Source organism: Medicago truncatula, chromosome 2 (genome assembly GCF_003473485.1).
Source record: "Medicago truncatula cultivar Jemalong A17 chromosome 2, MtrunA17r5.0-ANR, whole genome shotgun sequence".
In the NCBI taxonomy this organism is placed as follows: Eukaryota; Viridiplantae; Streptophyta; class Magnoliopsida; order Fabales; family Fabaceae; genus Medicago; species Medicago truncatula.
This window is the reverse complement of record NC_053043.1, coordinates 38,682,778-38,710,348: the sequence shown is the minus strand read 5'-3', so window position 1 is coordinate 38,710,348 and position 27,571 is coordinate 38,682,778. Positions and strand designations below refer to the sequence as shown.

Genomic DNA, 27,571 nt, shown 5'->3' with positions numbered 1-27,571 from the left:
TTTGATGTGAGAACAACAATTTTCACATTGTAATTACACCTTTGAAATAAATCAGTCTCTTTTCTAACAGTAGCAATTTAAAACCTCATTTCATACATAAGGATCATTTTCATAAAAATGTTAATAAATGTCTTAACCAAAAAGTATACCTTCATATCTTAAATACTAAATCACATGAATGTCACTCCTTATTAGTGAGAGACATTCCCATTTTGGGGACCATGAATTTCATCAAGTTTATGATACGAAATCAGTAGTTGGATCAACCTAGAGTCCAAGCATGGACAACCCAACTAATGGGTCTAAATGTAAAGTCTATTTCTATTATTTTGAAGAAAAGTCCTTCAAAAAAAATTTTATTTTGAAGAAAATAAAATCTACTGGTATTCATTCCCTTTAGTATATTTTTATGTACACAAAATTTAAGGCGAAATTAGTCTAGGGGCTGAATTCGTTTAAGTGTTTATCTCAATTTCATTTCCATCAAGGTATCAACAAGGTTAGAATTCATATCATATAATATATTCTGACTATCACACAATATTTTCCAATGAACCATATCTAGATTTTTTATTTCACCTTGTCTTGATATCAAAATTAAGGACACTACACATAATTGAGAACATCTTTGAGAACAAAAACATTTCACCTTAGCTTGATATCAAAATTAAGAACACTACACATAATTGAGAACATCTTTGAGAACATAAACCATAACTAATGATATTAGATACAAGAGGTATGTTGGGAAGGATGTCCACAGAGGAAAAGTGGAACGAAAACTAGTGGTGAGACCCATCACAACACAAACAATTGCCACCACTAATACATCAGCTGAAAATTCCCAAGTGATATCCCTCATATATATAAGAATAGATATCACCACAAATCCAAGAATGTTGTTCATGAACACTGCACCATAAATCTGCATTGACCCAAATCTTTCATAAGTATTTATTCATAGACTAAATGTTTAACTCTTTTTATCCAAAAAAAAAAATGTTTAACTCTTATGGAGATCTGATTATTTGAGAATTTATAAATAAGTCTCTAATTTCTAAACTAAAAAAAATGTAAAAGGTCCTTGAATTAATTTTTTTTAATTGGGTATCAACTTTCAAATAATGTGATCATTTGCTCACTTCTCAGGATCCTCCTATGTTGCATACTTCCGAAAATCTGATATGGCACTCTAAGGTCCCTGTGAAGGTCTCTATATTAGCGTGGCGGCTTCTCCGTGACAGGTTACCGACAAAAAACAACCTTCTTGGCCGCGACATCATTACAGGTTTAAGCACATCTTGCTTGGCGGGATGTGGACAGGCCGAAACGGCTCAACATTTGTTTCTCCTGTGTGATTTATCTGGCTCTCTTTGGCAGCATGTTCGCTTTTGGATAGGCGTTTATTGTGTAGACCATCAGAGTATTCCTGATCATTTTGTTCATTTTACGAACTACTTCGGTGGCTCGAGGGAGCGGCAATCTTTTATGCAGTTAATTTGCCTTCTTTGTATTTGGCTAGTTTGGAATGAGCGTAATAATAAGTTATTTAATAATTCTCAGAGTTCCTCTTTACAACTCTTGCAGAAGGTTAAATTTCATTCCTACTGGTGGTTGCAGGCTAATAATGCCGCTTTTGTTTTTGGTTGTCAGCAGTGGTGGTCGAACCCATTGACATGTCTGGGTATCGGCTAACGACTATTGTATTTTTATTGTGACTGATACTGTGTAACTTTGAGAACCTTTTTGGTACGCCTTGTGCCAAAGAGGAGTCTCCGTTTTTGTGAATAAAATTCCATTTATGTTTCTTAAAAAAAAACTTTCAAATAATGTGTAATGAAGTTAGAGTTTAACGATGCAAATAGAAATTACTTAAAATTTTAGAGACTTAATTATAAATTTTAAAAATTCAAGGATCCAATTAAAAACATTTTTAGTTTAAAGACCTACTTATAAATTATTGATAATTTTAAGAACTTAATTTTTTTTAGAGTTATAAGACCTATTTAAAGATCTTCAAATAATTTAGGGATCCTCATAGTATTTTTAAACCAAGGATAAAATATTGAAGAAGTTAGACTGACAGAGGAACATGACTAACCTCATACATAGTGTGAGAAGTATTACTGCTTTTTTTGTGGCTAGCTTCTTTGATTGCTGAGGTTGCTTCTCTAAAATTTGTAGCCAAAGGGACTAAAATGAAAGAGATGAAAAATGATGAAATTCCTGCAGCTTCAGAGAATTTTTGAACACTTGCTATTAGAGGCTCCGCAAGAAGTGACAACATAGCAATTCCCAACATCACGTATGCTATAGCTTCTAACCATGCAGTCACCCCTTTGGTTTGATTCTCTTCCATTACCTTCTCAACATCTTCCCATGTCTAATAAACAATCATTCATATACCATTTGTAAACAAATTTTTTATTGATCAAGTTCAAGTGTAGCAAAAATGGAAGAAATTGGTTTAAATGCAATTTTAGTCAATTTAGTATCCATGTTTCTAAATTTGAGAATGTAGGTAGTATCCATGTTTCTAATATTTTTTCCCATAAATTTTACAAATTGGGAGACTATATATATTTTCTAATTTAGAAATGGGAAGGCCATAGTCATGTTTTAGTGAATATGTCAAGTTATTGAGTAAAGGAATAAGGGAAATACTTGATGAGTTTCATGAGAAGAAGATTTTGAGCTTCCTGGTTTACTAGAATTTGAGTTTATCCATTTGGTGAAGCCATCAACAAATTCATTCTCACTAATCTCATTGTCTTTGTTGGCATCAAGATCGTGAAGGAGTTTTGAGACTGCTTCCTCTGCATCTACAGCCTTACCAAAATGAGTCTCCCTAACTACTTTCTCTAACTCGGATCTTGAAACATGGTTATCGCCATCGCCATCAACTTGCTCAAATAACCTATTGCATCACAAGGAGCAAGAAAACACTCATAAAAAACATATTTATATATATTGTCATACGTGTAATCAAAGATATAAATATGCAGACCTTTTGATAGCATCTTTATCAGCTGTACCATCATCATGGAGCATCCTACCAACCATATCATTCTGAGCATGACTTAAGACTCCGGAAATAAGTTGTCCCTTCAATTCACGTTCTTTTCTCACGTGTTCAATCCATGGTTTGATAAAACTCTGTTTAGAATACAATAAGATTGTATTGAGTTATTTGAACTTATCAGCTGACATAAGCATTTGTGAGACTGTTTGTGGGAGCTTATAGAAATGACTAACATGTCCATAAGTTGTTTTCAACTTATTTCCATAAACTTTCTAAGATAAAACTTATAGAATTTATGAAAATAGTTTTACTTTATTTTATCATTTGTTACAGTAATAGCTTATACATACGCGCTTATGCTAGAAGCACGTTATATCATGTAATAGTAGATTGTGCAAGAAAAATATCAATATAATATATAACAATCATGTCAGGCTTTGAATTGCATCACTTACCTGATACATTTTGTTCATAGATTCCTTAGGGAGGTACTTTCTATCCAAAGCATGCTTTGTTTGGTTAATATATTCTGTTAAGCCACTAACAAATTCTTCTTTGGTTATAATTTGGTCGCCATTTTTGTCAAAAGCTTTTAACATGTCTGCTATTTGGTCCTCTCTGATATTTGTGTCGGCTAAATTGTTCCCAAGCAACAACTCTTTTACTTCAGAAGTTGATAAGTGTTTTCCATGTTGACTGAATTCATGGTATAGTCTGCATGATGAAGTACACTATTAGGGTTATGTACGTAGGAAACTAAGGGAAATTGTTTTCTATAGTGTTTATCATATAAGAGGTTATATATAAGTGATTTCTATAACAAAAGATAAACTAAAATCAAACTGTTTTCAATTAAGATAAAATAAAATCAATTTCTCCATAAGGTGACAGCTTAAACGTAAGAGTTTGATCTTGTAACCTCAAGAGAAGAAGTTCAATTTCTCTTTGTACCAAAAAAAAAGTTCAATTTCTCTCAGTGAGCCAGTTGAAAATGGCCATTAGTGTCATTTAATTAATAATAATTCCTCCTTAAAGAGGGATAACTATTGTCATAAACCATATTTCTTAAGATAAAATAAGATCAATTTCTCCATGAGGTGTCAGCTCACGCGTAAGAGTTTAATCTTGTAACTTTAAGAGAAGAAGTTCAATTTCTGTCAGTGAGCCAGTTGAAAACGGCCATTAGTGTCATTTGATTAATAACAATTTCTCCTTAAAGAAGTGATAACTAGAGTTTATGAGAATAATCTGAAAACAACATATGAACATGTCATAAGTTGTTTTTATAAGTTCTCTTACACTGTATCACAAGTGCTTGTGCTAGTAGATAAGTTCAAATAAACTAATTCAAACAACATTTATTTTGTTGATAAATGTTCCATGAAATCTGACTTACCCATTTATGGCAGCTACATTAGGAGTTCCATCCTCAGTTAGGATCTTTTGTAGAGTTTGCTTTTCAACACGTTGGAAAATTCTTAAAATTAAATCATCATGCTTTATGTATTCCAGTCTTGTTTTCTCTATCTGAGGTTTAAAGAGCTGCATATTTCATTGGATAAAAATAAGAAGACAATTTGACATTGAAAAATATCAAAAAGAGAGTCAAACTAGTCTATTACAAGTTGAGTAATTAATTTATATGGATATGCTTCGCCTCCCAATTCCAAATTACTATGGTGGGTCACGGTTCACCTTAGACATATAAGGTTAAAAACAAACGGAGAGGACTAAAATGGTAAACGACATAAGAGTTATGGAACTAAATTGAAACACGTGATAGTTAGGGGACCAAAATGAAAAAATAAAATAAGCTAAGGGACCAAATGATATATTAAGCCTAGATTTTATAAAATAGTACGTGACTGCAATTTAAGAGTGACATCAAGATTATTATCATAAAAAATTTGAGTTGCAACCGAGATTGAGATTGCATCAATTGTATTTAACTATGATTTCCTACAATATTAAGGTTTACAACACAACTTCAATTTTAAACTTAGTTGTATATCATAATGGTATTTTACATTTTGAACAAAATACATTAACTTTTATTGACCAATTTTTTTTTACATTTTGGAACGGATGGAGTAGTTATTTTAAAGATTAACTTAAAAGCAAATACGAGTAAGTGAATGGGGCACCTGGTAAATGAAGTATGAGATGAGAAAAGTGACAGCAATGATGAGAGAAACTATCAAGGTCACATTGCGTAATGTTGTAGAGAAATAGAACAAAGTGGGAATCTGCATGATGAGGAGTGGTATAACAGAGAAAACCATGATTCTCGCCATCTTTCTAGTGTCTATATCCATAGTAATGCCATAACCTATCATAAATATAAAAAAATATTACACATTAAGAATTCAAATAAAAAACTATAAAGGAGTTATGGTAATTCTAATTGAAGAATTTAAAACTTCATGTATGAAATGCATTTAAAACTATTTTACACATACATCTAGTTATGTTTTATCATTTAGATATTTGTGTGAATGTTAGAAATAAGATTTAATTCATATACATTGTAAATGTAAATATATTTTTGTACTTTCAATCAATCATAATTGTAATCATAACTACTTCTAAAGTCAAATAGATGATTGTTTGTGATTTGTTTATAGTATAAAATTCTACATTTGATGTGTATAAAAATTGAACTCTAAAAAAAAGAATGTTATGACATATTTACATAGTAAGACATGTGCTAAGGGATTTAAATAAAGAGATAGAATTTTTAACCAAAAAAAAAGAGATAGAATTAAGAGCAAACCAGTCAAAGCTTGTTTTATTCTTCCGGTTGATAAATATGAGGTATCAGAAGAATGAGAGTCATTTTTAAAACTTTGCTTGCCAACAATAACACAGGTCCCCCACACAACTGTGAGAAGCAGGATGGATGATCCAGCTAATAATCCAACTCCAGTGGAAGCATACTCTTGCGCACTCTCCTTATCACTTGAAAGTCCAGTGACTGACAACAATAAACATACAAAAAATGAAGTTGATGTGTGTCTATATATATTGAGATATTAACGTCTACAAATATATTTGAATATGTGTACCTCTCAAAAAAAAAAATTGTGTATGTGTATGATATATACAGTTAAGAGGGAATAGGGACAGGGCTATGTCATGTCATATTCATGCCACTCTCCAATTTGTACTCGTGTAATTTTTCTGTATTTTTTTATTTATATTTTTGGTACTTAAGAGGTCTTAAAAAAAAAAAAAAAAAAAAAAAAAAAAAGAGGTATTCTTTGATTTAATATTTGATGGCCTAAAAAAAAAGAGACACTTGTAAAAAAATCTATTCTAGTTTGGCCTCTATCAGACATTTAGCCTGTAAAATATGGCATCACCTTTATTTCAGCACTAGTTCAACATGATTGATATATTATAAGAACTAGAACAAAATAATGAGATCTAGTAGCATTTCTTTATTTTTCCAATGACTCAAACGAAGAAGAAGAAAAAAAGGTATAGAGAATAAAATTACAAAGAAACATATGTTCATAAAAAAAAATTACGAGGAAGCATATATGTATGTAGGAAAGTGTGACTTATGTTCATATCGACAAAGATAACTATATAATACATACATATATACAAACAGACCCACAAGAGAAAAACCATTTTAAAATTCGGTATTTAATTTTGTGAACCGGTTATGTTTTTATAATTGAAGTGATTGTAAGACTTTACATTTAATTAAGTAGCTATTTGCTTCACTTACTATGTCATCAACAGACAACCACTATTCTCATTGAATAACCCATTATTTACACTTTTGTACAAAAAAAAAAAACTATTATTTACACTTAAAATAGAAGGCAAGCGGGCAACAAACTGCGTCGCCGGACCTTTTCAGATGGCAAAACCAATCCTCGTAAAAGGATTGAATTTTACAATGGATTTTTTTTATAAAAAATAAATGGAAGAAAAAGAAGCAAAGCTTATCTCAATCATTTGCTCCCATCTTACCAAGTCTGCTGAGATTTTAAGTGCAATACTTTGAAAGTATTAAACAAAAAAAACAAGAACTACATAATTAGGACAAAGTATGTAAATAGCAATTGCTTTGAAGATACAAAGTATTTAGAATGTTCAAAAAATGCTTTGAAATTGAGTAGCTAGGATGCAACTAAAGAGATTTATATTTTGAGAGTAAGAAGCAATACCAAGAAGAATTAAGGATTCTGGAAGGGCACCAAGAATATCAAAAGCACTAGCACCAAAAACACCTGGACCAAGAATCTTGAATATTTGTTCACCTCCAGCAGCCAAATATGATTCTCCATGGAACAATAAGTACTCATAAACCAATATCAGAAATAAATGACCAAGAATGTTATTAGAACATGGCAAAAACCCATACATTTGTTTACAATACTCCTCTGAATTAGAAGAAGATTCAGTAATAACTCCTTTGTCATTATCATTGTTAAGAAGTAGATATGAATCTTCTTCTGCTTGAACATCATCAACTCCATTGGAAATCAATTTATTGGGAAGAAAACGGCTTTGAACATGAAGTGCTATTATAGAAAGAAAGAAAATATTGAAGCATGCTATTTTTGTAATGTTTCTCATTTTGTTTTATCTATCTATGATGAACTGAGAAAGGAGAAACAGTGGTTGTAGAATATATTATTTTTTGAGAGGTGGTGGTTGTAGAAATAAATACCTAAAGAAAAACTTAAAAGACAATTCATTAAGCCTTCATGGCCATATGTGAAATGAATATCTAATAGTACATACGAATCACGTGGCGTATTAATTTATTTCACCCTAACATTAAAAACCATACCAATCCATCCATCTATGCATAAATACATATTATTAAATCTGACATGAGATTGGAGAAGTAATAAATTGAGTATTGTCTAAACTAATTAATTGCTCCTTCCGTCATTTTCATAAAAACATTTTTTTATAACGAGGAAATAACAATGCAAATTAAAGTTCGATTTTTTTCGATGTTAATTTGGATAGACTTTAGCTTTTTGAAAAAAATGCAAGCTAAGAAATAAGAGAGGGAAAATAGGTCACTCTACAATCATCAGGATGCAACAACGGTAAAATAACAAAGACGGAGGGCGTGGCAAATCAACCAAAATCATATTCTCATTATGACCTAACTTTGCAAGGAGATCAGCACACTTGTTTGACTCATGATAGACATGTCTTATCTCGCAATTTCAATCTAAACGATCCAAAAAGGACAACACTTCTTGGACAAGGGGAAGTAGATGAATATTAGGGTCTTTCTAGACCTAATCATATTGATGAGTGTAATTGTGTCCATCAAAACAAGGAAAACAACTTAACCTAAACTAGATGTCAAGCGCAAGCCACAAACTAAGCTCCAGAGTTTGGCTATAAGTGATGTGGATCGACAAAGAATGCAAGAACCATTTGAAGTAAATTTCCAGATGGAAAACCATCATAATCATAACGAGCTTATTCAAAATCGCACAATTGAAAAACTTAAAGGTTAAAAGTGCAATTAAGTTAAAACGTAAATTCAAATAATGATTATATACTGATTATTAAATCTAAAACTACTTATGATTAAGATATTCATATTTTAGAAGAAATTAAAATTGACCGGCATATTATTTAGTATTTTTTTGAAAGGAAGATTTGACCGACATGTTTTAAAATTACTTCATGACAATAATATGAGAGAAAGACAGGTGGCAGCTACATAATAATGTATTAAATAGTAAGTTGTAAGCATAATTCTAAAAAAAAAAGTAATTATTTGAAAATAATTAAACTATGCTACCTAGTACATATCCAAAACATTGGTTTGTCCATGTTTTAGATGGAAATGGGTTCTGGCATGATTTTATCCATTAAAAGAATCTAAGTGGTTCAGATATCAAAATCTTATTTTAAACAAGGGGTATTATATTCGCTTCCTTTAGCTCAGATTTGTTTCACCGTTGAAATTAAAACTTTATGATTACAAAGAATCTGATTCGACTTTAGACAAAGCAACACATGTACCTGCAAGGAGTACTTAAATATTAAGCCTCATATGGAAATGACAAAAAAAATTTAAGAGGTTAAAATGAAATATATTACTCAAATTAAAGAGTTCTTCCTATTATAAGATATGTTAGGAAAAGAACAAAGTCACAAACATATGTACAAAGAAAAAGAAAGAGATAAAAAACATTAGCCAATACCCAACATATTGAATGGACTAAGCCACCAAACATGGTAGTTGAAAGAGTGATTTGGAATTTCGCCTTCAACCACACATAAGTAAGAGACTTAATCTTGTCGACAATCTGATATGTTGAACATTCTTTACCGTTAAAAATCATGTTGTTTCTTTCCTTCCAAATTTCTCACACCGTCGCATACCAAATCAACTGCATAATAGACAGTCGCCCCTTAGAACAATTGCCACCAACAAAACTAAACTGGCTGAGATAATCCACTGACACGTTAGGGATGACCGAGCAGACACCCAACCAACGAAGAATAAAGTGTCAGACTTCCTCAAAAATTGACAATGTAAAAATAAATGAGGGGAATTTTTCATTAAACCACACCCACCAACACACCAACCCTCATCGGGACCTATAATTCCTAACGAAGCAAGTTATCCTTAGTTGGCAACTTGTCACGAATCAAATGCCAAATAAAAAGAATGACCTTCAGAGGAATATCCTTGTGTCAAAGATCCTTCGGAGAAACCGTAGTGAACGTATTATGCTAATTAACCATAACTTTATAAGCACTCCGAACAGTGAAATCATTACTGGATTCCAATCTCCAAAGCCACATGTCGTCGTTAACTACCTCAAAAGTCACATTTTGAAGTAATAAACAGAGTTCTCCCACCAGCTCCTCCCACACAAACAGCCCCCGCCTCCACCTCCACGCCTGACCTCCCTGACAGAAAGAACTATTTAGGGCATTAGTTAAAAAGAAGAAAAAATATCTCCGTGAGCTTAACTCAGTTGGTAGGGATATTGCATATTATATGCAAGAGTCGGGGTTCGAACTCCGGACACTCCACTTCTCCACAATTAAATTATGTGATCTCTAACCACTGGACTACTTGACAAAACAAATATTATTGTGTTGAGAAATAGTGATTTTAACTTTTAAAAGGTTTTAAAATTGTTACTTTCAATTTAGATGTATTATTTTTTGTTCTTTAACAAATGTCTTTATTTAATCCATTCCAAAAAAATATATATGTCCTTAAAGCCCTAAATATAAGTATAAATATTAAAATATACATTCATTTCATTTCAAAAAAATGTATTAATATACATTTTAGAGTGTAATCCTCACGTAAACTTTGAGCCTCTCATTTGAAAAATATACCCTACCCTATCCTAAGATCTGTTCCATATAGAGATGTAGTCGTATTCACGTATTTGTCTTACTGTACCTGCACCATCAGTTTCGTTTGGATTTTGAATAATTTGAAAAGCATAATATAAACTCAAAACTTAAAAGAAACGATTGAATTTGAATAACAAAAACATTTTTACGAAAATACATTAATAAATTCCAAAATGATTGGTTTGAGTACCATTGTTATACATTCAGTTTTTATAATTTGAAAATTAATGAAAAGGTCTTTAAAGTTATTAACTAATGCACCGGAGATACAGGTTAACATTTCTCTTAAGGTGATAACTAAGGTACCCATAATGGTGAGTAATTTACCCCAACCAATACACATTAGCCACATAAGCACATTTTTAAGTGGTATACATGAACTATCTTGACACCACCAACAAATTGCTCATTTTCATTGGTTGGTGGATAAATTACCCACCATTCTTCAAAGGTAATCTAGAAAAAACCTTCTCTTAATTAAATGGTGAAAGTATTGACAAAATCATATTTGTTGGGCCAAAGGATCTATTCATGTGTGCATAGTTTTGTCCTCTTCCAATCTACAGTTTAAAGAAGACAAGATCAAAGACAGAGACAGAATTATTTATAAATTATACATGACTCACGTCAAATCTTATAACCCCACTAATTAAAGAGTGAATACCCAAATTTGTCCCTGGATTTACACGAATCGGCCAAAAACGTCCCCCAATTAGTCGAAATGCACGCTTAGTCCCTGAATTTAACAAACGTCAATCAAATTAGTCCTTCCGTCCAAATGCACCGTTAGTGGTGCTGAGTTGTCTTCCTGCATGGCTTGTTGTCTTGTACACGTGTACAAGGACGTATTTGATTGAAACGCACAAAATTTCAATTGTACTTTTGATGCATATCCAAATTATGGTCCTGCACCATCACATCCAACTGCTCCTGACGTTGTTCGAGTGCCATATCCAAATTATGGTTCATCCAGTTCAAGTCAACCTAAGTTCATGGAGTTTATCCCAACCTCCAGCTTTCCAAAGAAGTGAAGCTTGATGCATGCTTAGATTGTGCTTTTTGGAATATTTTGTTTTGTTTACATTGTGCCCTCTAGTTGGGTTCTTTTTGGCTATGTAATATTTAAGAACATACTCTATGACTTATGACTTGTTAATGCCCCAATAGTTGGGTTGCTTTTGCCTATGTAATATTTCAAACTTAAGACATACGACTTATTTAATGATATTTTCAAGGATGAAGTTGTGTGTTTTGTCATTTTTAATTCGTTTGCTGCAAATATATATGCATCAAGGATCAACTTGAAAATATGTTTATATAATTCAAGGACTTATTTGACGTTTTTTTGAAATAATTCAGGGATCAATTTGATAGCAAGTAAAAATTAATAGGGACTGTATTAGAAAATATTTTCTGAAATCAATCAATTTCGTCCTTGAAATTTTTTGTCATTATACATCAATTTAGTCCTTGCTTATGTGGCATCTAACATGGCAACCCATCTGAGATGTTAACAGCCACGTCATCACCGTTAACGCCTCAAATGGACGTAGGGACTAATTTGATTGACGTTTGTTAAATTTAGGGACTAAGCGTGCATTTCGACTAATTGGGAGACGTTTTTGGCCGATTCGTGCAAATCCAGGGACAAATTTGAGTATTCACTCATTAATTAAATTAAAAAACTTAAGTGATACGGAAAAAAAATTTGAAGAATACGGAAAAAAAAATGAAATGACCAAGTTGTTCCAGTGAAGTAACTTAAGACTTCTAAGATAATTTAGCTTATTTTAAAAGAAGTTATCTCATTTCACTTCATTTTATAATATATCTCATTTCATCAAACTTTTGTTTAACAAATTCATAACTCAAATGTTTCTCACGGTAAGTGCTTTTTCGAACAAATTATTGCGACGGAGTTGAGCCTTGTTATAATTATCAAGGTTTCACTAAAGTGGTGTCAAAATTCACAAAAAATAAATAAAAAAATTGAGCAGACAAGTTTTAAATAATCTATGAGACTTAAATCAGTTTATAAACATCTGAAAATGCATAAGAGTATTAAGAATAAATTATAATTGAATAAAAATAAGTGTTGCAATTGTATTAGAAGAAAACTGAAAATATTACATGGTTCAAAGAATGTCATCGACATGACTTAATCAGAAATTGACTACTCATGCTTAGAGCAGTCAAATGAGTTGGTTTGGTCCAGCCTGCCTTGGTCCGGTGGACCAGCACATATAAATGGATTAAAGGGGTCGGCTCACGTTATTCATGGGCTGTCAAAATTGAGCCCAACCCAATTAGTAGTGGACTACGCGGCCCGATGGACCGGCCCAACCCTCATTTCAAAAATTATTATTTCATTTTTTTTAGTGATGCTAAGAACAATAAAACTACATATCACATAATTATTTTTAGAAACATCACAAATTATTATTATTCATCAAATAAATCACATGTATTTATAAACTTAGTAAGTGACATATAAAACATCTATTAAATCAATATCCATAATAGATAGATACCATGAAAACATCTATTAAATCAATATTCATGAAAGATAAATACCATAAAAAACATTCATGTATAAGAAGATAGTATTTATCACAATTCACAAAGTGCAACATTGGAATTGGAAACAACAAAATAATTACCAATCCAACAACTAAAAATAGAAGACAAAATAAATTATAAAGTTAACAACTATTGGAGGTAAGTCTCATGAGCACTTTTTTTTTAAGGAAAGTCTCATGAACACTTGGCACTGCATACAATATTATATCTTATACTTATAGTATATCTCTTACCAAAGTCAACCAAAATTATTTTATAATTTTTTTTACTTTTTTTAATGAACCAGCCCGCAAGCCTGATTGGCTGGCCCGGCCCAGCCCTTGAAAAACTTATGCCCGGTGGGTTGGCCTAAAAAGATAGGATCATTTTTTTCATCCTTTTTTACGGCCCAGCTCGTACTAAAATAATGGGTTGAGGGATAACAGCTCTCATGCTAACTAAACATATAAACAATTGAAAGTGTAAATAAATACATAAATAATCATCACGGTATGATGAATGAATCCTCGCCTCCGGGATGCTTTTGGTCATTGATAACCTTGCCAAATTGCAATTTCGTCTGTTTTTGATCGCCTCAACATGTTATTCCAATGAAGCAGGGCCTCTCTATTTATAGGCCACTATACCCAAAAAAATCACTTGATAATCTTGTAAAAAACATAGCAGAAACACATAGTTGTCTAGTTTTGGTCATTTGACATGGTTCAAGGTCTTGCTGGAATGACTCTAAAATGACTCATAAACACCAATAAAAACAATATATATATGATTGACTTTCGTCAAGTGGTTGTAATGTTGTCTTTATTTGTCGGGACGTGGTTGTTTTTTGGGGTTTTGGTATATTGGCCTCCTTTCTTCAGTGGTGCTTGTGATTTTCACCTTCATATATGAGCATACAAAACTACATAACAATTTTGTTCCTTTTGACACAAGGCGCAAAGGAATTGGTTGAAAAATACACATGGTGATGATGGAACAGTTGAAGTGTTCATCTTCAACCTTCATATTTCAGCAATGGTGTGTGGTTTCCGAAAGACATAGACAATGGTTCGGTAACTAAATTTGGCGATGCTTTTGGTGGCACGTGGATACTCTATTTGTGACCATAATCTCCACGTGATATAAGAGATGATGCAACTTTTTCATACGGTTAAAGATGTAGTTGTAGCTATATCAAAATCTTAGAGAAAGAGGAAGAAGAATATATATCTTAGCCTCCAAAGCAACTTACAAACCAATATGGAACCACATGAAAGCATTTTCGAATCCTATTTATAATTTAGGGATAAAAATAGTTCAAGCCTAATATGAAATTATATATGTTGGAACACTAGAATATACTAGTGCGTGAGTTGAAAAATTCTGGAAATTCCTCATAGAGCTCACACAATATTAATGTTTATAAGGTGGAGGTAGGATCCTTGAGGTGAGACACAAGAGATGTCCATTTTTATGAATGGCATATGACACGATCAACTTGATCAACAGAGACGCGTGCCGTCGTTTAATTTGTCTTGGGAATTTACTTTTTTTGAAATGTTGGTTTCAACCCATGTCAAATCTCGTCGCACATTTTGCTAACATCATTGTGCGTTCGACCTTCCATTTTCTATGGTATGTGCAACCTGAGCCATCTTGTTTTTTACTCTTATTGTTTTCAACACTATGAATAGAAATCTAAGGCTCCATCCCAAATCACATGAAAGCTTCCAAGCTTTCTCTTTTCTCTCTTTTGCTCGTTGCACTTCTGAGCCACTTCTCTCATTTCTTTTTTGTCCCTCGTAATAAGTTGGCCTATTAGGATCTTGTCCCTTTGGGAATTGTCCCTTAGGAAGTTTGAGTGGTCCTAGTTCCCTATTGAAGGAGTGGTTCTAGAATGGAACATAAATTGAAATGGGACTCTGATTCTGTTTGAGATTGGATTAGTTTTATTCTAATGGTTTTGTGGTTGAAAAGTTTGATAATTTGGTTATATAGAATGAGTTTAATGTGAATTAGAGTGGCAAACATCCATGTTGGAATACCTTACTCATATTTGGTTCAAACATCCATGTTGTAAAAATGGTTAAATCATTGTTATGGAATAACTTTGATATGAAAGAACTCAGAAAAACAAGTATAATCTTGGGAAAACATTATCGTACTACATTTATAAGACTCTTTTTTCCACAATCATTTTTTCCACACAGTTCAAATAATGAACTATGTTGCTTTTTTAAGTCTTAATAATGAACTAAGTTGCTTTTTCCCATGTGTGTGTAATCGTAACATGTTTTCCATGTGTGTGTAATCCAAGTATAATATCCACTTCGTTCAGTGATAAAAGAAGCAAAAACCAAGCATCAATAATTTTTATAAAAGGTCATTATCGTACTACATTTATAAGACTCTTTTTAATTATTTTTGCAGAACTACAACTATATGATCAATGACTAACTTTATGCAACATTTTTTAGTGTGTCCTTGTAAGTAAATAACATCAACTATTCAACTGTTCATTTTACTTATATTTTATTTTGGCGGAGGAGGGAGTACTATTTGGATTTCATTGCAAACAAAATCAACCACAAATTACGTTAATAAGATTAGCACAATGTTCAAACTCATGAAGGAGTTCATCCACCTCGTTGTGCTTCATTTCCTCTCATGCTTGTTCTTGTTTTCCCACTTTAGTGCGCTTAAATCAAAACAAAGTCACCACAACTTATGTCCAAAAAACAAAAGTGACTTCCATGGTAAATACGTTCTAGATATTAAGTATTCATTACAAAAGATGGTAATGAAGCCCACAGGTCTCATGCCCAAGTAACAACCTAATTTTGGGTAGATATATTGAATGAATAATTTAGGACATATGTTCTTTTTTTTAACCAATCAAAATGAAATATATTTCTCAAAGCTAAGTGATTCACCCCATATAAGATGTACTAAAAGTGATGAATCACCCAATGTCTGTTACAACACACCGACACCTATCAAAGGTGCAACCACCAGAAAAAAGAAAATGAACAAATACAAATTACATGACACCCATACAAAGGATGGGGTGTCTCCACCAATCATGAAAATCAAAAGCAATAGGAACAATATTCGAAGATAACCATAAAAATGAATCCAGCTTCACCTTTTCAAGTAAGGATCAATTACCGCATTTTTGAAGACACAATTGTTTCTAACCTTCCATATTGCCCATGTAGATGCTAGCCAAATAATCTTAAAGTAAATATGAGAAGATCTTGACATACCTGCCATATGAATAAAATAATTAAAGTGATCTTGTAACGACCCTGAACACACAAAAAAAATGCCAAACCAAAGACAAATGAGGTACGAAACACTTCCAAACAAATTGCAACCATATGTTCTTGGTAATGTTTCACATGGGAAGGTGGATTCCTTTCTCATCATGGGAAGGGTGAATTTGGACCATAGATATATTAATAAACAAATTGAATGGCTAGGATTGATCACCTATAACCCTTTTATAACTTTTTGATTTTCATCCTTTAACAAAAATTTGGACCCCACCTATAGGGAAAATGTTATTTTAATTAGGCAAATTATACGGTACATCCACTATATTTGAGTGTACCGGTACACTCACTCTTTAAATTCATAATTAAATGAGTTGTTTTTTGAAGAATTTTTTTTTTTTTATCATTTATAATTATAATAACTAAATTTTATTCATCAAAAGTGTCAACGAAATAATTTTTTATTTTTTAAAATTTTTATCACTTATAATTGAAAATATTCATTATTTTTTACGATAATATGTAAAAAAAAATTACTATGATTCTTATAAACAATTAAATGATGTTTTTTATTATGAAATATTGTTCTATAAAATATAAATATTGACAAATAGCTATTTACTACATAAAAAATTATCGTTCATTTATAAAATTAAGAAGCAGGAGTACCGGTACACCTCATTTTGTGAGTGTACCGTAGAAGTTCCCTTTTAATTATTGGGCTTTATACACAATTTTAGACATACCTAAAATACCTAAAATACCCTTAATGATAAATTAAAAAAAAAAATCTCATTTCTTTTTCTCTCTTCTTCTCCAGCGTAATCCCCTTCTCTCTTCTTCCTTCTCTTATCTCCCACCTTCTCTGTTTATCTTCTTTCTTTTCTTCTTCCTTCTATTATCTTCATCATTCTCTTCTCTATTCTCTTCTTCCTTCTATTCTTTCCCACTTTCTCTCTTTTTGTTATTGCTTTTCTTCTTCCTTCTCTTCTCTTTTCTCTTCTCTCTATTTCTTTTCTTCCAGATCATACCCTCCACCCCTCCAATCAAGAAACAGCAACCCAACAACAGTCAAGAAATTGAAAGAGAGGATTTTCGAATTTTGAAAGAGAGAATTTTTGAATCTGGGTTTTTGATTCTTCATCCATGGATATCCGAGAATATTCATAGGTATCTAAATATCCTTGGATTACTCGTATGACAGTACCCGCGCGAATATAGGGACAGATACGAATATCATATTTATTCAACGGAACGGAGGCGGATATCATATTATCTGTACCCGTGGATACCTGTGCATTCAGTTGGACTCACCCTCCTCTCTTCTCTATTTGTCAACTAAAACTTTCCTTCTCTTTCCAATATCATCAGGCATCTCAGCTTACACCCCCACTTGATAGCACTCATTTTTTTGGTAGATAAAATAGCAAAGTTATTATCAATGTACACAAATAAAGGGAGATGTCGTGGTTCGAGTCTCGGTCATAACATCTGATCAAACAATTTTGATATTTTTGTCAGTTGAGTTAGGACTAATGAACTTAATGCACTCACTTATTTTTTAGAATGTGTGTTTTAGCAACATTCACCTTAAGGTATACTTAACAACTTTTTTGTTATATCTTTGCTAAAACACACCTTAATAAAAACTAGTGGGTGTATCCTAGCAAACCCATATATATGGATGAGGGGGCGGTAGCCGGGCACCAAAATTTTATTTTTTGCTTATTATATATATACATCTTAAGAGGCAGATTTTTAGCTCTTATATATCAACACTCAAAAGTTATATTGTTTTACAGTGAGTTTATGTGTATCCTTTCTTTTCAATTCTCAATCTTTAATCTCTCCATCCCAATTTTGTTAACACAAGTCATTGACATTGGACAACAGGCAAAAACATACGTGTCAGTGCGCTTTATAGATATAATATAGTCTCTTAAGAGTATGTACCAAACGATTCATTTATCTATTTAATAGTCATAAAATTTCTTTTTATAGATATAATAGTAAAAAATCAAACGATTTCTTGGAGGAGGGGGGTGGGGGGAAGAAGTCTCTTTATAGTGGTTTATGAATATAAACATTGAATTATGATCCATGTGTGTTATTGTGTAAAACATGTTCTCTTTAGTTAATAAATTCTCATATGTCGAGTGTAGATTTTGGAGCATGGATCTTAGTTTAGGAGTCAGTTGGTTCACATTTCAAAGATACATACTTGTTTTTATTTTTGCACAATGTCAAATGATAATGTGTAATAATCTTTTTGGTTCATTTCTTTTATCCTTGTATATTTTTTGTTAAAATTTTTATATGTGCACTATCTCATGATTTGTCCAAGGCATCCAAATTCAAACGACCGGTCCAGTATATATAGACACACATGGTATATTTGTCCCAATGGGTATGTTCAAGAGTGTGTTACCTTAGATTATGTTAAGTATGTAGTTCAAATAATGCACTACTATGTTGCTTTTCGAATAGATATATGAATTGTTGTGAATCTATTAATGTTTGAATCCAATTCCTTAGTGATAAAAGAAGCAAAAACCAAGCTTCAATTATATTATTTTAAGAAAAGGTCATTCTCGTCTCGTACTACATTCATAAGACTTTTTTTAATTATTTTTTTCAAAATTACAACTATATGATCAATAACTAACTTTATGCAAAAAAAATTAGCGTGTCCTTATAAGTAAGTAATTTTGGATAATCTAAAATAATATATAAAGGGTCCTTTTTTTTTATTGCGTTTTTATGTGTATATTTGCTTACTTATACTACAGCTACTCCAATGATTACTAACACTACTCTTTTTTAATTTGTTTTTACTTTTATGAATGACAGTAAAAGGAATTCATCTTGACAATATGTAGGTTAAAATAGAAACAAATTCATTTTGCAATGTCATTCATAATTATCAAGCTTCAATTGTTTGTTTTTTTAATAAGGTTCAATTGTTGCATCGTCAAAAGAAAAAATATGCAAATTTTTTTACTATTCGAACAAAAAATACAATAAAGAACTAACAAAACTTATGCAATAGAAGCCGAAAATGTTGGTTGATATCATCACGGGGACTGTCAAATTCAAGGGTAGACCGCCAACTTTTGTGCACCGCATTCAAGAGCTTTTAAAGTTGAATTGGCAGGTGCATTTCTATCATACATGGCGGGATGAGAATAGAAGTGTCGATTGGCTAGCTAATTTTAGCTTTTCTCTTAATTCGTTTCAAATTCATGTTATGGAGACTCCTCCTAGTAGGATTTCAGGTCTCTCATTTTTATTCCGGAACTTGCATGCTTAGGAATGTTCGTGTAAATTTATAATTCTCTTTCTTTTTAGGCTTCGGCACTCTCTCTACCAAAAAAAAAGCCGAAAAGGATATTACGGTATAAATTAGTCTCCAAATGTTCGAAACTAATTCAATTGCTAAAAAAAATTAATGAAAATGAATCATAAATTTACATTGCAAATTAAAAACAGATGCCAAGTCGTTGCAAATTTATATAAGTTTGTATGTACAAAGAAAAAATGTACTAACGTGGAGACTAATAAGCTAGGAGACATTTTTTAGAGTAGTGATACATAGACCACCTTAGGTGGCATGTACCACTTGTACATCCACACATAATTTTGACAAGTGTCCTTGTGGTCCCTCCACACACAAAAAAACTCACATGTATTGTCTGTCACACACTCTCACATGGAGTGGTACAATGTGTGTATGGAAAAAAGTGTGTACATGAAACATTATCCTAAAGATAATGTGATATCTATGTTACTTGTTATGATTCATATGTAAGTTCCTTTTGTACAATCTCCACGTAGAAATCCAACAACCACCATGCTTAGAATTGTGATGGTACTATTTTAATTTGATCACTTCCAAGTACACAAAATAAATTCCATTTCAAACAAAATCAATGACAGATAACGTTAAAAAGATTAGTACCATGTTCAAACTCTTGAAGGAGCTCCTCCTCTTCGTTGTACTTCATTTTCCATGCTTGTTCTACTTCATTTTGCAGCTGATTTGGTTATGCACAGTTTATGTGCTCTAGATCGAAAGGAATAACAGACTGTTTTCTAATAAATTAAATCCTATTATGCAGCTCATGGAGAAGATCAAAATTACTTTCTTGAATTGGCTTAAAGCAAAAAAAGTTGTTTTTCCTTTTGGTTATCATTTGTGGTGGCAGCAACCCCTTACTTGTTTGGGCATCGGTTGACTGTCTTTTTTGTAAATATTTAGGATACTTGGTGTTTCTTGTTCTAACCTTCTAGGCACATCTTCTGCTAGAAGGTAGAACCTTTTCTTTGTGGTAATACATCTCATTTTTGCTTGTTAAAAAAAATCCAACAACCACCATGCTTAGAATTGTGATGGTACTATTTTAATCTGATCACTACCAAGTACACAAAATAAAATCCATTTCAAACAAAATCAACGACAAATAACGTTAAAAAGATTAGTACAATACGATGTTCAGACTCTTGAAGGAGCTTCTTCTCCTCATTGTACTTCATATTTCATGCTTATTGTTCTGTTTCCTACTTTAATGCACTTAATATCTAGCATGTATTTACCATTTTTTGTGTTGAATACATAATATTTTTTTTAAAAAATAAAACGTGATAGATATTAAGTATTCAACACAAAAGATGGTAATAAAGCCCATTTGATCTCATACCTAAGTAACAACCTAATTTTGGGTGGAGATATTGAATGAATAATTTTGGACATATGTTCTTATCATTAGTATGGTTGCAATTGAACAAAATATACATATAGCTTTAGAATTAAAATATTTATAGATTTGTAAGACAAAAATGATAGATAGATAAAAAAGATGGTAGCGGATGTGGTGGCGGCATAGTACTATCGTCCTTCTAACTATATACTTGAGAATATTGTTAAGATGTACATAATTACATTCAAAAAACATAGCACCAAATATATGTCTTTAGTTTCAATCATTGAACAGAAGTGTGGCCATTCGGCACCAAACCACACGTACATGTTGATACAACAGCTCTTGATCATGTTGAACAGAAGTGTGGGGAACAAAATGTTCCAAACCTAAGTTAAGATCTATATTGTCTTAATTATTAGTGTGGAAAATAACAAGAAATCTCTACGGTTTTCTTTAAATAGTTCCAATTTCATCGGATGTCCCTAATAACATCTCTACGGTTTTATGGCGATAAACAAAGAATTTTGTGAGTTAACTAAGAAGTAAAAAAGGAAATATTTAACTATGAAATTAATAACCATAAGGGGGTGTTTGTTTCAAGGTTAAGAATGACATTTCCGGGAATACATGGCTAGGGAATGATTATACCCATGTTTGTTATGAGGTTGAGAAAAAAATATTCCTGGGTATAAAGGTTCCTGAGAATGGAGTAACTTCCCATAACTTCCATTATTCCCATGAATTTATTCTCATGTAAAGAGATGGGAATGTGCATTCCCATGATATTATGCATAGATTTTAAAATAAAAAAATTGTAACTTCCAATTTTTCCAGGAATGTCAAGTTATTTGCTAAACATTTTTTTTAACAAATACCCAAGAATCAAATTTTCATATTTTCATTCCCGGATATATTATTTCTGAGAATAATTTGTGTTTCCCAAAAACAAACGCCCCCTAATTATTCTGCATTATACTCTATTTTTCAATCCAAATGACACTTATCCAAATCCAATCTGCTGCATATTTTGGGTTTATACATTTGTGTTACTTTTTGCCAACTCTAATTAATTTCAAGAAACCGTTTATGGACTAAATGAGTTGACAATTATATCCTATGTTTTCGAGATGGCATTCTTAGCTCCATTGTTTTACAATTAAACTTGGAAACATAGCGTTTTCCAAACAAAACAAAAAAATGAACTTTTTTTTTACGTTATAAAGAAAAAAAACTTGATAGCAGATGAAATTGTGTAGGAATTTTTTATTAATACTAACGGGTTAATCGTAGGCTAGTTTTATTATTGAGATTAAACAAAGTTTACTTAGAACAAGGGGTGTGGCCTTCGGAATGGGTAAGAGGGACGTACATCAAAATTATGTTTTATATATATATATATATATATATATATATATATATATATATATATATATATATATATATGCATTTTTTAATTAACTTTGATTAATTATACTGTATATGTATTTTTTAAATAACATTTATTATTAATGAATCTTTTACAATAAAAAATACAAAAAGAAAGACATTAAAATAATTAAAAGAACGCGATTTTATTAATTCATTTAAGACAATAAAATCTAAGATCACTTTAGATTAGAACATCTATGCTAATCTTTAGCACTTCAAAATTATTTGGGTTAAAGGTGTTTTACCCCCTCTAATATAGGTCATTTTCGATTTTTCCTCTGTAAATTTTTTTTTTGATTTACCCACTGTAATTTTATTTTTTTTGGAATACCCCCTAATAGGTCATAAAAAACTATTTTTTTCAGAATTTTTTCGTTATTTTATGACCTATTAGGGGGTATTCCAAAAAAATAAAATTTTACAGGGAGGAAAACCGAAAATAACCTATATTACAGGGGATAAAGCACCATTAACCCAAATAATTTTAATCGGATATCATTTGCATGCAATTGCAGAGACTAATCACTCGTGTCAAATAGAATTGTGATGGATGATAAACCTCGATCTTAAAAAATTTAACGTCAGTGTATTTGTAGTGTTGAGTTTGAACCGAGGACATGTCAAGATAATTGCAATTTAGTATGTACTCCTTTAGTCCCTTATTATAAGTTTTTTTAATTAATTTCACATATATTAAGAAAAGTAAGTGTATGTTTGGTTGTGTAATGGAGAGAGTTGATTTTGATATAATTGATTATGTAGAATCGATTTTGGTTAAAAGTGAATTGTGTTTGGATATATTTATGTAAAAGTGAGTTGAATTATGAATTTGTATGTAAAAATCAATTTTAGAATCAAAAGTTACAAATTCTTGAAGTAAAATCAATTTTTAATGCAGAATCAATTTAGCGGACAACAACCAAACATGTCAGAAATGATTTTACACCACCATAATCAATTATGGTCCCTCTAGAATTGAAACCAAATATACACTTAGTAGTGTGGTTAATATGTCTAGTTTATGTATTCAATTTAACTTTTTATATTTTAAGACAAGTCAATAATATTAATTAAAGATATGTTTTAAAAAATAAATAAATGCACATAATAATTTGTATATATTTTTTTAAATTCATAATAATTTGTATATTAACTTATGTTTAAGGAAAACACTTTTTTCAAATTGGCTTATAGTCGAGGACAGAGAGAGTATTTGATTCTTCCATGGCTTTTAATTGAGTATTATTTTTTAAATTAAAACCGATTTTCTCCTAAAAACACTATCCTATGTTTTTCTCCACTAAAAACACTGTATTTTACTACAGGACAAAACAATACCACACATTTTTTGCCCCAAAAAATAAAGATAAAAACGGTAAGTCAAAGTCTTTAGATGAAAATGTGAATTGCATGATAGTCGCAATAGGTAGGTAAACAAAATGCACAACACCAATTTTACAATTAATGCTTTCTTACCACCCACAGTTAAACACTCAACTAAATTCAGTTAATTTAAACATTGAAACTAAACACTTTTTAAACCATAACATTAATTAAATAACATAAAAATATTAATAAATAAATATAAATTTCACTGTAATAAATCTCAGAGCCAAATGAATCGTCACGCTCACACTCAAAAGAGTGAATGAAACCTTAGGGTTCCTCTGTTCTTCTTCTTAACCCAAAATCACAATTTTAGGGTTCATAAAAATTCAACCTTTATCACCATTTTCAAAGCTCAAACCTTAGCATTGCAACAACTCTTTTGCGAAAAAAGTTCTTAGAGAGACTCAAACTCACACATGGCGAAGACAAGACCAGGAAAAAAGGACATGGACTCATACACAATCAGAGGAACAAACAAGGTTGTTAAAGGTAATAAATTTGCAAACCCTTTTGTTTTCTAACCGACCCACTTGAGAAAACATCTTCAAAATCGTTTCTTTTATGGAAAAATGTGTAGAGAAATGGGAAAAACTATGTGGGTTTTGTTTAGATTCAGGAAAGTTTTGGTTTTTAAATTTTTTGTTTTTTGAGGTTTTATGTTTTGTTTATGTTTTGTTGTTGTTGTAGCTGGTGATTGTGTTTTGATGCGTCCTTCTGACACGAGTAAGCCACCCTATGTGGCACGTGTGGAGAAGATCGAGCAAGATAATAGGAACAATGTGAGGGTTCGTGTGAGATGGTATTATAGACCTGAAGAATCTATTGGTGGAAGAAGACAGTTTCATGGAGCTAAGGAACTGTTTTTATCTGACCATTTTGATGTTCAAAGTGCTCACACTATTGAAGGGAAATGCATTGTTCACTCTTTCAAGAACTATACTAAGCTTGAGAATGTAGGTTCTGAGGATTACTATTGTAGGTTTGAGTATAAAGCTGCTACTGGTGCTTTCACTCCTGACCGTGTTGCTGTGTGAGTTTAAGTTTCTGGTTCTTTATTTTCCTAATTGAATTTTGAGTATTTGATTGATGAGGTTTGTTTTTTGAATAATTTGCTGATTTTGTTTTTGTGTTTTGTAGATACTGCAAATGCGAGATGCCTTATAACCCGGATGACCTAATGGTGCAGTGTGAAGGGTGCAAGGATTGGTAAAATCAGTGTATTCGGTGTTTTAGTTTTTGAGTGATTTTTAGTTTTTTCAGATATCTAATTTTAGCATTTGGATGTGTTGATTGTTTTGATGAATGAATATATGTGGATATTCCAGCTCCTAGAAGAACGATAAAGATTGTACTAAGACTTAACCCTAGAGAGATTTTTGATTAAGTTCAATAGCTGTAATACATTCTCTGTTATTGGAACTCTGTCCTGGCCTAGGACAAAGCCTTCTTCTTGTTCAGTTAAAGTAAAAACAATTGAGATAAATGCTGGAAATAGGGAACATGAATGTAAAAAAGATTTTCCGTTAATACAAGAGCTAAAATTATAAATAACAATCAATATCGGATCGTTTTTCATAGGTCATAAATTGAATTATGCAAGGGTTTATTTTTGTCGTGCTTTCATCAACTCTTGCTGAACTTATTTAGCATAATGCTTAAATCATCGCAAAAGATTATTGAATTTTTGGAATATCTGAGAAGTCGTATACTCATATGCTGGGTTTTTAGGCGTATGCATTTCCCTCTATATTTTATGAAAGGTACACACTTCATTTTGTAGGTTTCTTGTAGGTACCATCCGGCTTGTGTGGGCATGACTATTGAAGAAGCAAAGAAATTGGACCATTTTGTTTGTTCTGAATGTTCATCTGACGATGATTTGAAGAAACCACAGGCGGCTTTTCCTGTATCACCAGGATCTGATGGCAAGGTGAGATAAATCAGATAACTACATGCATGTAGTACTAAATATTATGAGGCATTATTTTGCTTTGGCCCTTTGATATGGGCTATCACTGAATGCTGCTTCATGTGTAGAAAATGGAAGTGCGAGTTTTGAACTGATTCATGTATTCTAATTAAAATTCGAGTTTTGAAATGATTCATATATTCTAATTAAAATTTGGTTGAATTGTGTGTTTCTTCACTCTTGTTACCATGGTTAGTGTAATCCGTTTTTTTCTCTCAAAATTCTTTTTCGTTTTTACTGAAAATATGATTAAAAGTGAATTATACATTATATTGCTTACAAACACCCTTATAAATTTTAAATGTGGTTTTGATATCTGTGGTGTTGTTTGTGTTATCTCACATCTCGCAGCTTTGATATACTCTTTTTAAAAAGAAAGTTATACAAATGTATTGACATCAGAAATTATCTAGGCATAAAATATGAAAGGAATTTTTTCGTGTTATCCTTTTTTTTTGGTGTACAAAAAAAAAGATAACATATAAGGGCCCAACCAGGTTCGAACCGGTGACCTCTTGATCTGCAGTCAAATGCTCTACCACTGAGCTATGGACCCTTTTGATTTTTACTCAATCCGTTTTATCTTTTACCTTGGTAATTCTTGTGCTTGATGAAAATATCCTCCTTGTTCAAGTGATATTTCACAAAATGTGTACTTTTTTTTTTTGAGGTAAGATTTAATAAAGCCAGTAGATTTGATTTTATCGTGCCCACTATTGATAACCTGTTTGAGTTGTTTGACATAAGTTGTGACTTGTAGTCAGTAGTTACTATCTAGGGGCCTGTTTGGATTGGCTTATATTTAAGCTTATCTGATGGCATAAGTTTTGGGAGTCTATTTGGGAGAACTTATGAAAATAGCTTACGACAATTTTCATAAGCTTTTCTCAACTTATTTTCATAAGTTCTCCAATATTGCTTATAAAAACAACTTATAGCGTATACAAAACAATTTAACATTATTTTATCTTTTTCTATAAAAATAGTTTATGCAAGCTTATACATAAGCGCTTATAATGATAAGTGTTTGTGCTATAAGCTACAAATAAGTTGTTTATCCGAGAAGACCCTAAATGATCTTTTGGTAGTGGTTTTTCTTTCAAAGTGTTTTTCAAAGCTAATTATGTAATTGAATTCTCTAAACAATTTGAAGCTTTAGTTTGGTGATCTGATAAAATAAGGGACGTCTTTGCATACAACAGATTGTATGTGTTTGTTGAAATTGTTGCCTTTATTTTCTTTGTAAAAGCCATTAAGCAGTGTGTTCATTTTGTATATGTGTTCATTTTGGAGATTTTAGTTATGTTTTTTATTCCTTTTTGGATATAATCTCTTTTAATCAAATGGTATGTTTGAGTGTTCATGTTGCAAACATGTTTTTCATTGATTATGAACAATGCTTGAATTTTGCAGGTGGAGCCGAAGCGGCGAAAGAGAGGACCATGATGCAGAAATGCAACTTTTGGTGGTGACTATGTGGTAGCTATTGTGTGTTGTTGTACAACTTTCACCGGATCGGATGCGATGTTTTTATTCATGTTTATTTTGACAGCAAGTCTCAGGCATATTATGTATGTATTTGTTCTAGATTTATGTTAAACCATTTATGTGTTTCCTTTTTCTGGTCAGAAAAATTAGTCTAAGTATTAATGCCTGAGATAACATCAAAACCTTGAATATTTTAAGTGAAAAATGGTACTAATTGCTATCAGTTTGGTTAATTAAATTTGAAGTGCTTTTTGCTTTGCTCACCATGCTAACTTATTATTTGTATTTTGGTTAGTGAGGTTTCTGATTGGAAATAATTTTGGTGTTTTTATTGTTATTATTTGTATATATATGGTCCACCACAGCA

The 27,571-nt window shown here is 31.6% G+C and overlaps 2 protein-coding genes and 1 non-coding gene across 3 annotated transcripts; 1 reads left to right on the top strand and 2 right to left on the bottom strand.

Annotated features, from left to right (window-relative positions):
* Positions 1 to 543: 543 nt before the first annotated feature.
* On the bottom strand, positions 544 to 7,744 carry LOC25487272 (sodium/calcium exchanger NCL1). Its single transcript, XM_024776497.2, has 9 exons — positions 7,204 to 7,744; positions 5,796 to 5,996; positions 5,167 to 5,351; positions 4,419 to 4,564; positions 3,478 to 3,736; positions 3,008 to 3,156; positions 2,665 to 2,917; positions 2,102 to 2,383; positions 544 to 925 (listed from the first exon to the last, which is right to left on the bottom strand). The coding sequence occupies exons 1-9, from the start codon at positions 7,613 to 7,615 to the stop codon at positions 677 to 679; spliced, it is 2,136 nt and encodes a 711-aa protein (XP_024632265.1). The 5' UTR covers positions 7,616 to 7,744; the 3' UTR covers positions 544 to 676.
* Positions 7,745 to 23,956: 16,212 nt separating this feature from the next.
* On the top strand, positions 23,957 to 27,467 carry LOC25487270 (chromatin remodeling protein EBS). Its single transcript, XM_013609159.3, has 5 exons — positions 23,957 to 24,236; positions 24,435 to 24,777; positions 24,885 to 24,953; positions 25,539 to 25,677; positions 27,130 to 27,467. The coding sequence occupies exons 1-5, from the start codon at positions 24,164 to 24,166 to the stop codon at positions 27,160 to 27,162; spliced, it is 657 nt and encodes a 218-aa protein (XP_013464613.1). The 5' UTR covers positions 23,957 to 24,163; the 3' UTR covers positions 27,163 to 27,467.
* TRNAC-GCA (transfer RNA cysteine (anticodon GCA)) lies at positions 26,201 to 26,272 on the bottom strand. Its single transcript has one exon. It is a non-coding gene; the product is annotated as a tRNA-Cys (tRNA).
* Positions 27,468 to 27,571: the final 104 nt, after the last annotated feature.

What these genes read in the sequence shown, in the direction of transcription:
- LOC25487272 (XM_024776497.2), bottom strand. Translation starts at nt 7,615, where the DNA reads ATGAGAAACATTACAAAAATAGCATGCTTCAATATTTTCTTTCTTTCT. An exon ending in AGAATCCTTAATTCTTCTTG is followed by an intron (nt 5,997 to 7,203) that starts GTATTGCTTCTT and finishes TATTGTTGTCAG; the next exon opens with TCACTGGACTTTCAAGTGAT. An exon ending in CTATGAACAAAATGTATCAG is followed by an intron (nt 3,157 to 3,477) that starts GTAAGTGATGCA and finishes TATTCTAAACAG; the next exon opens with AGTTTTATCAAACCATGGAT.
- LOC25487270 (XM_013609159.3), top strand. Translation starts at nt 24,164, where the DNA reads ATGGCGAAGACAAGACCAGGAAAAAAGGACATGGACTCATACACAATC. An exon ending in TGTGAAGGGTGCAAGGATTG is followed by an intron (nt 24,954 to 25,538) that starts GTAAAATCAGTG and finishes GGTTTCTTGTAG; the next exon opens with GTACCATCCGGCTTGTGTGG. An exon ending in CACCAGGATCTGATGGCAAG is followed by an intron (nt 25,678 to 27,129) that starts GTGAGATAAATC and finishes TGAATTTTGCAG; the next exon opens with GTGGAGCCGAAGCGGCGAAA.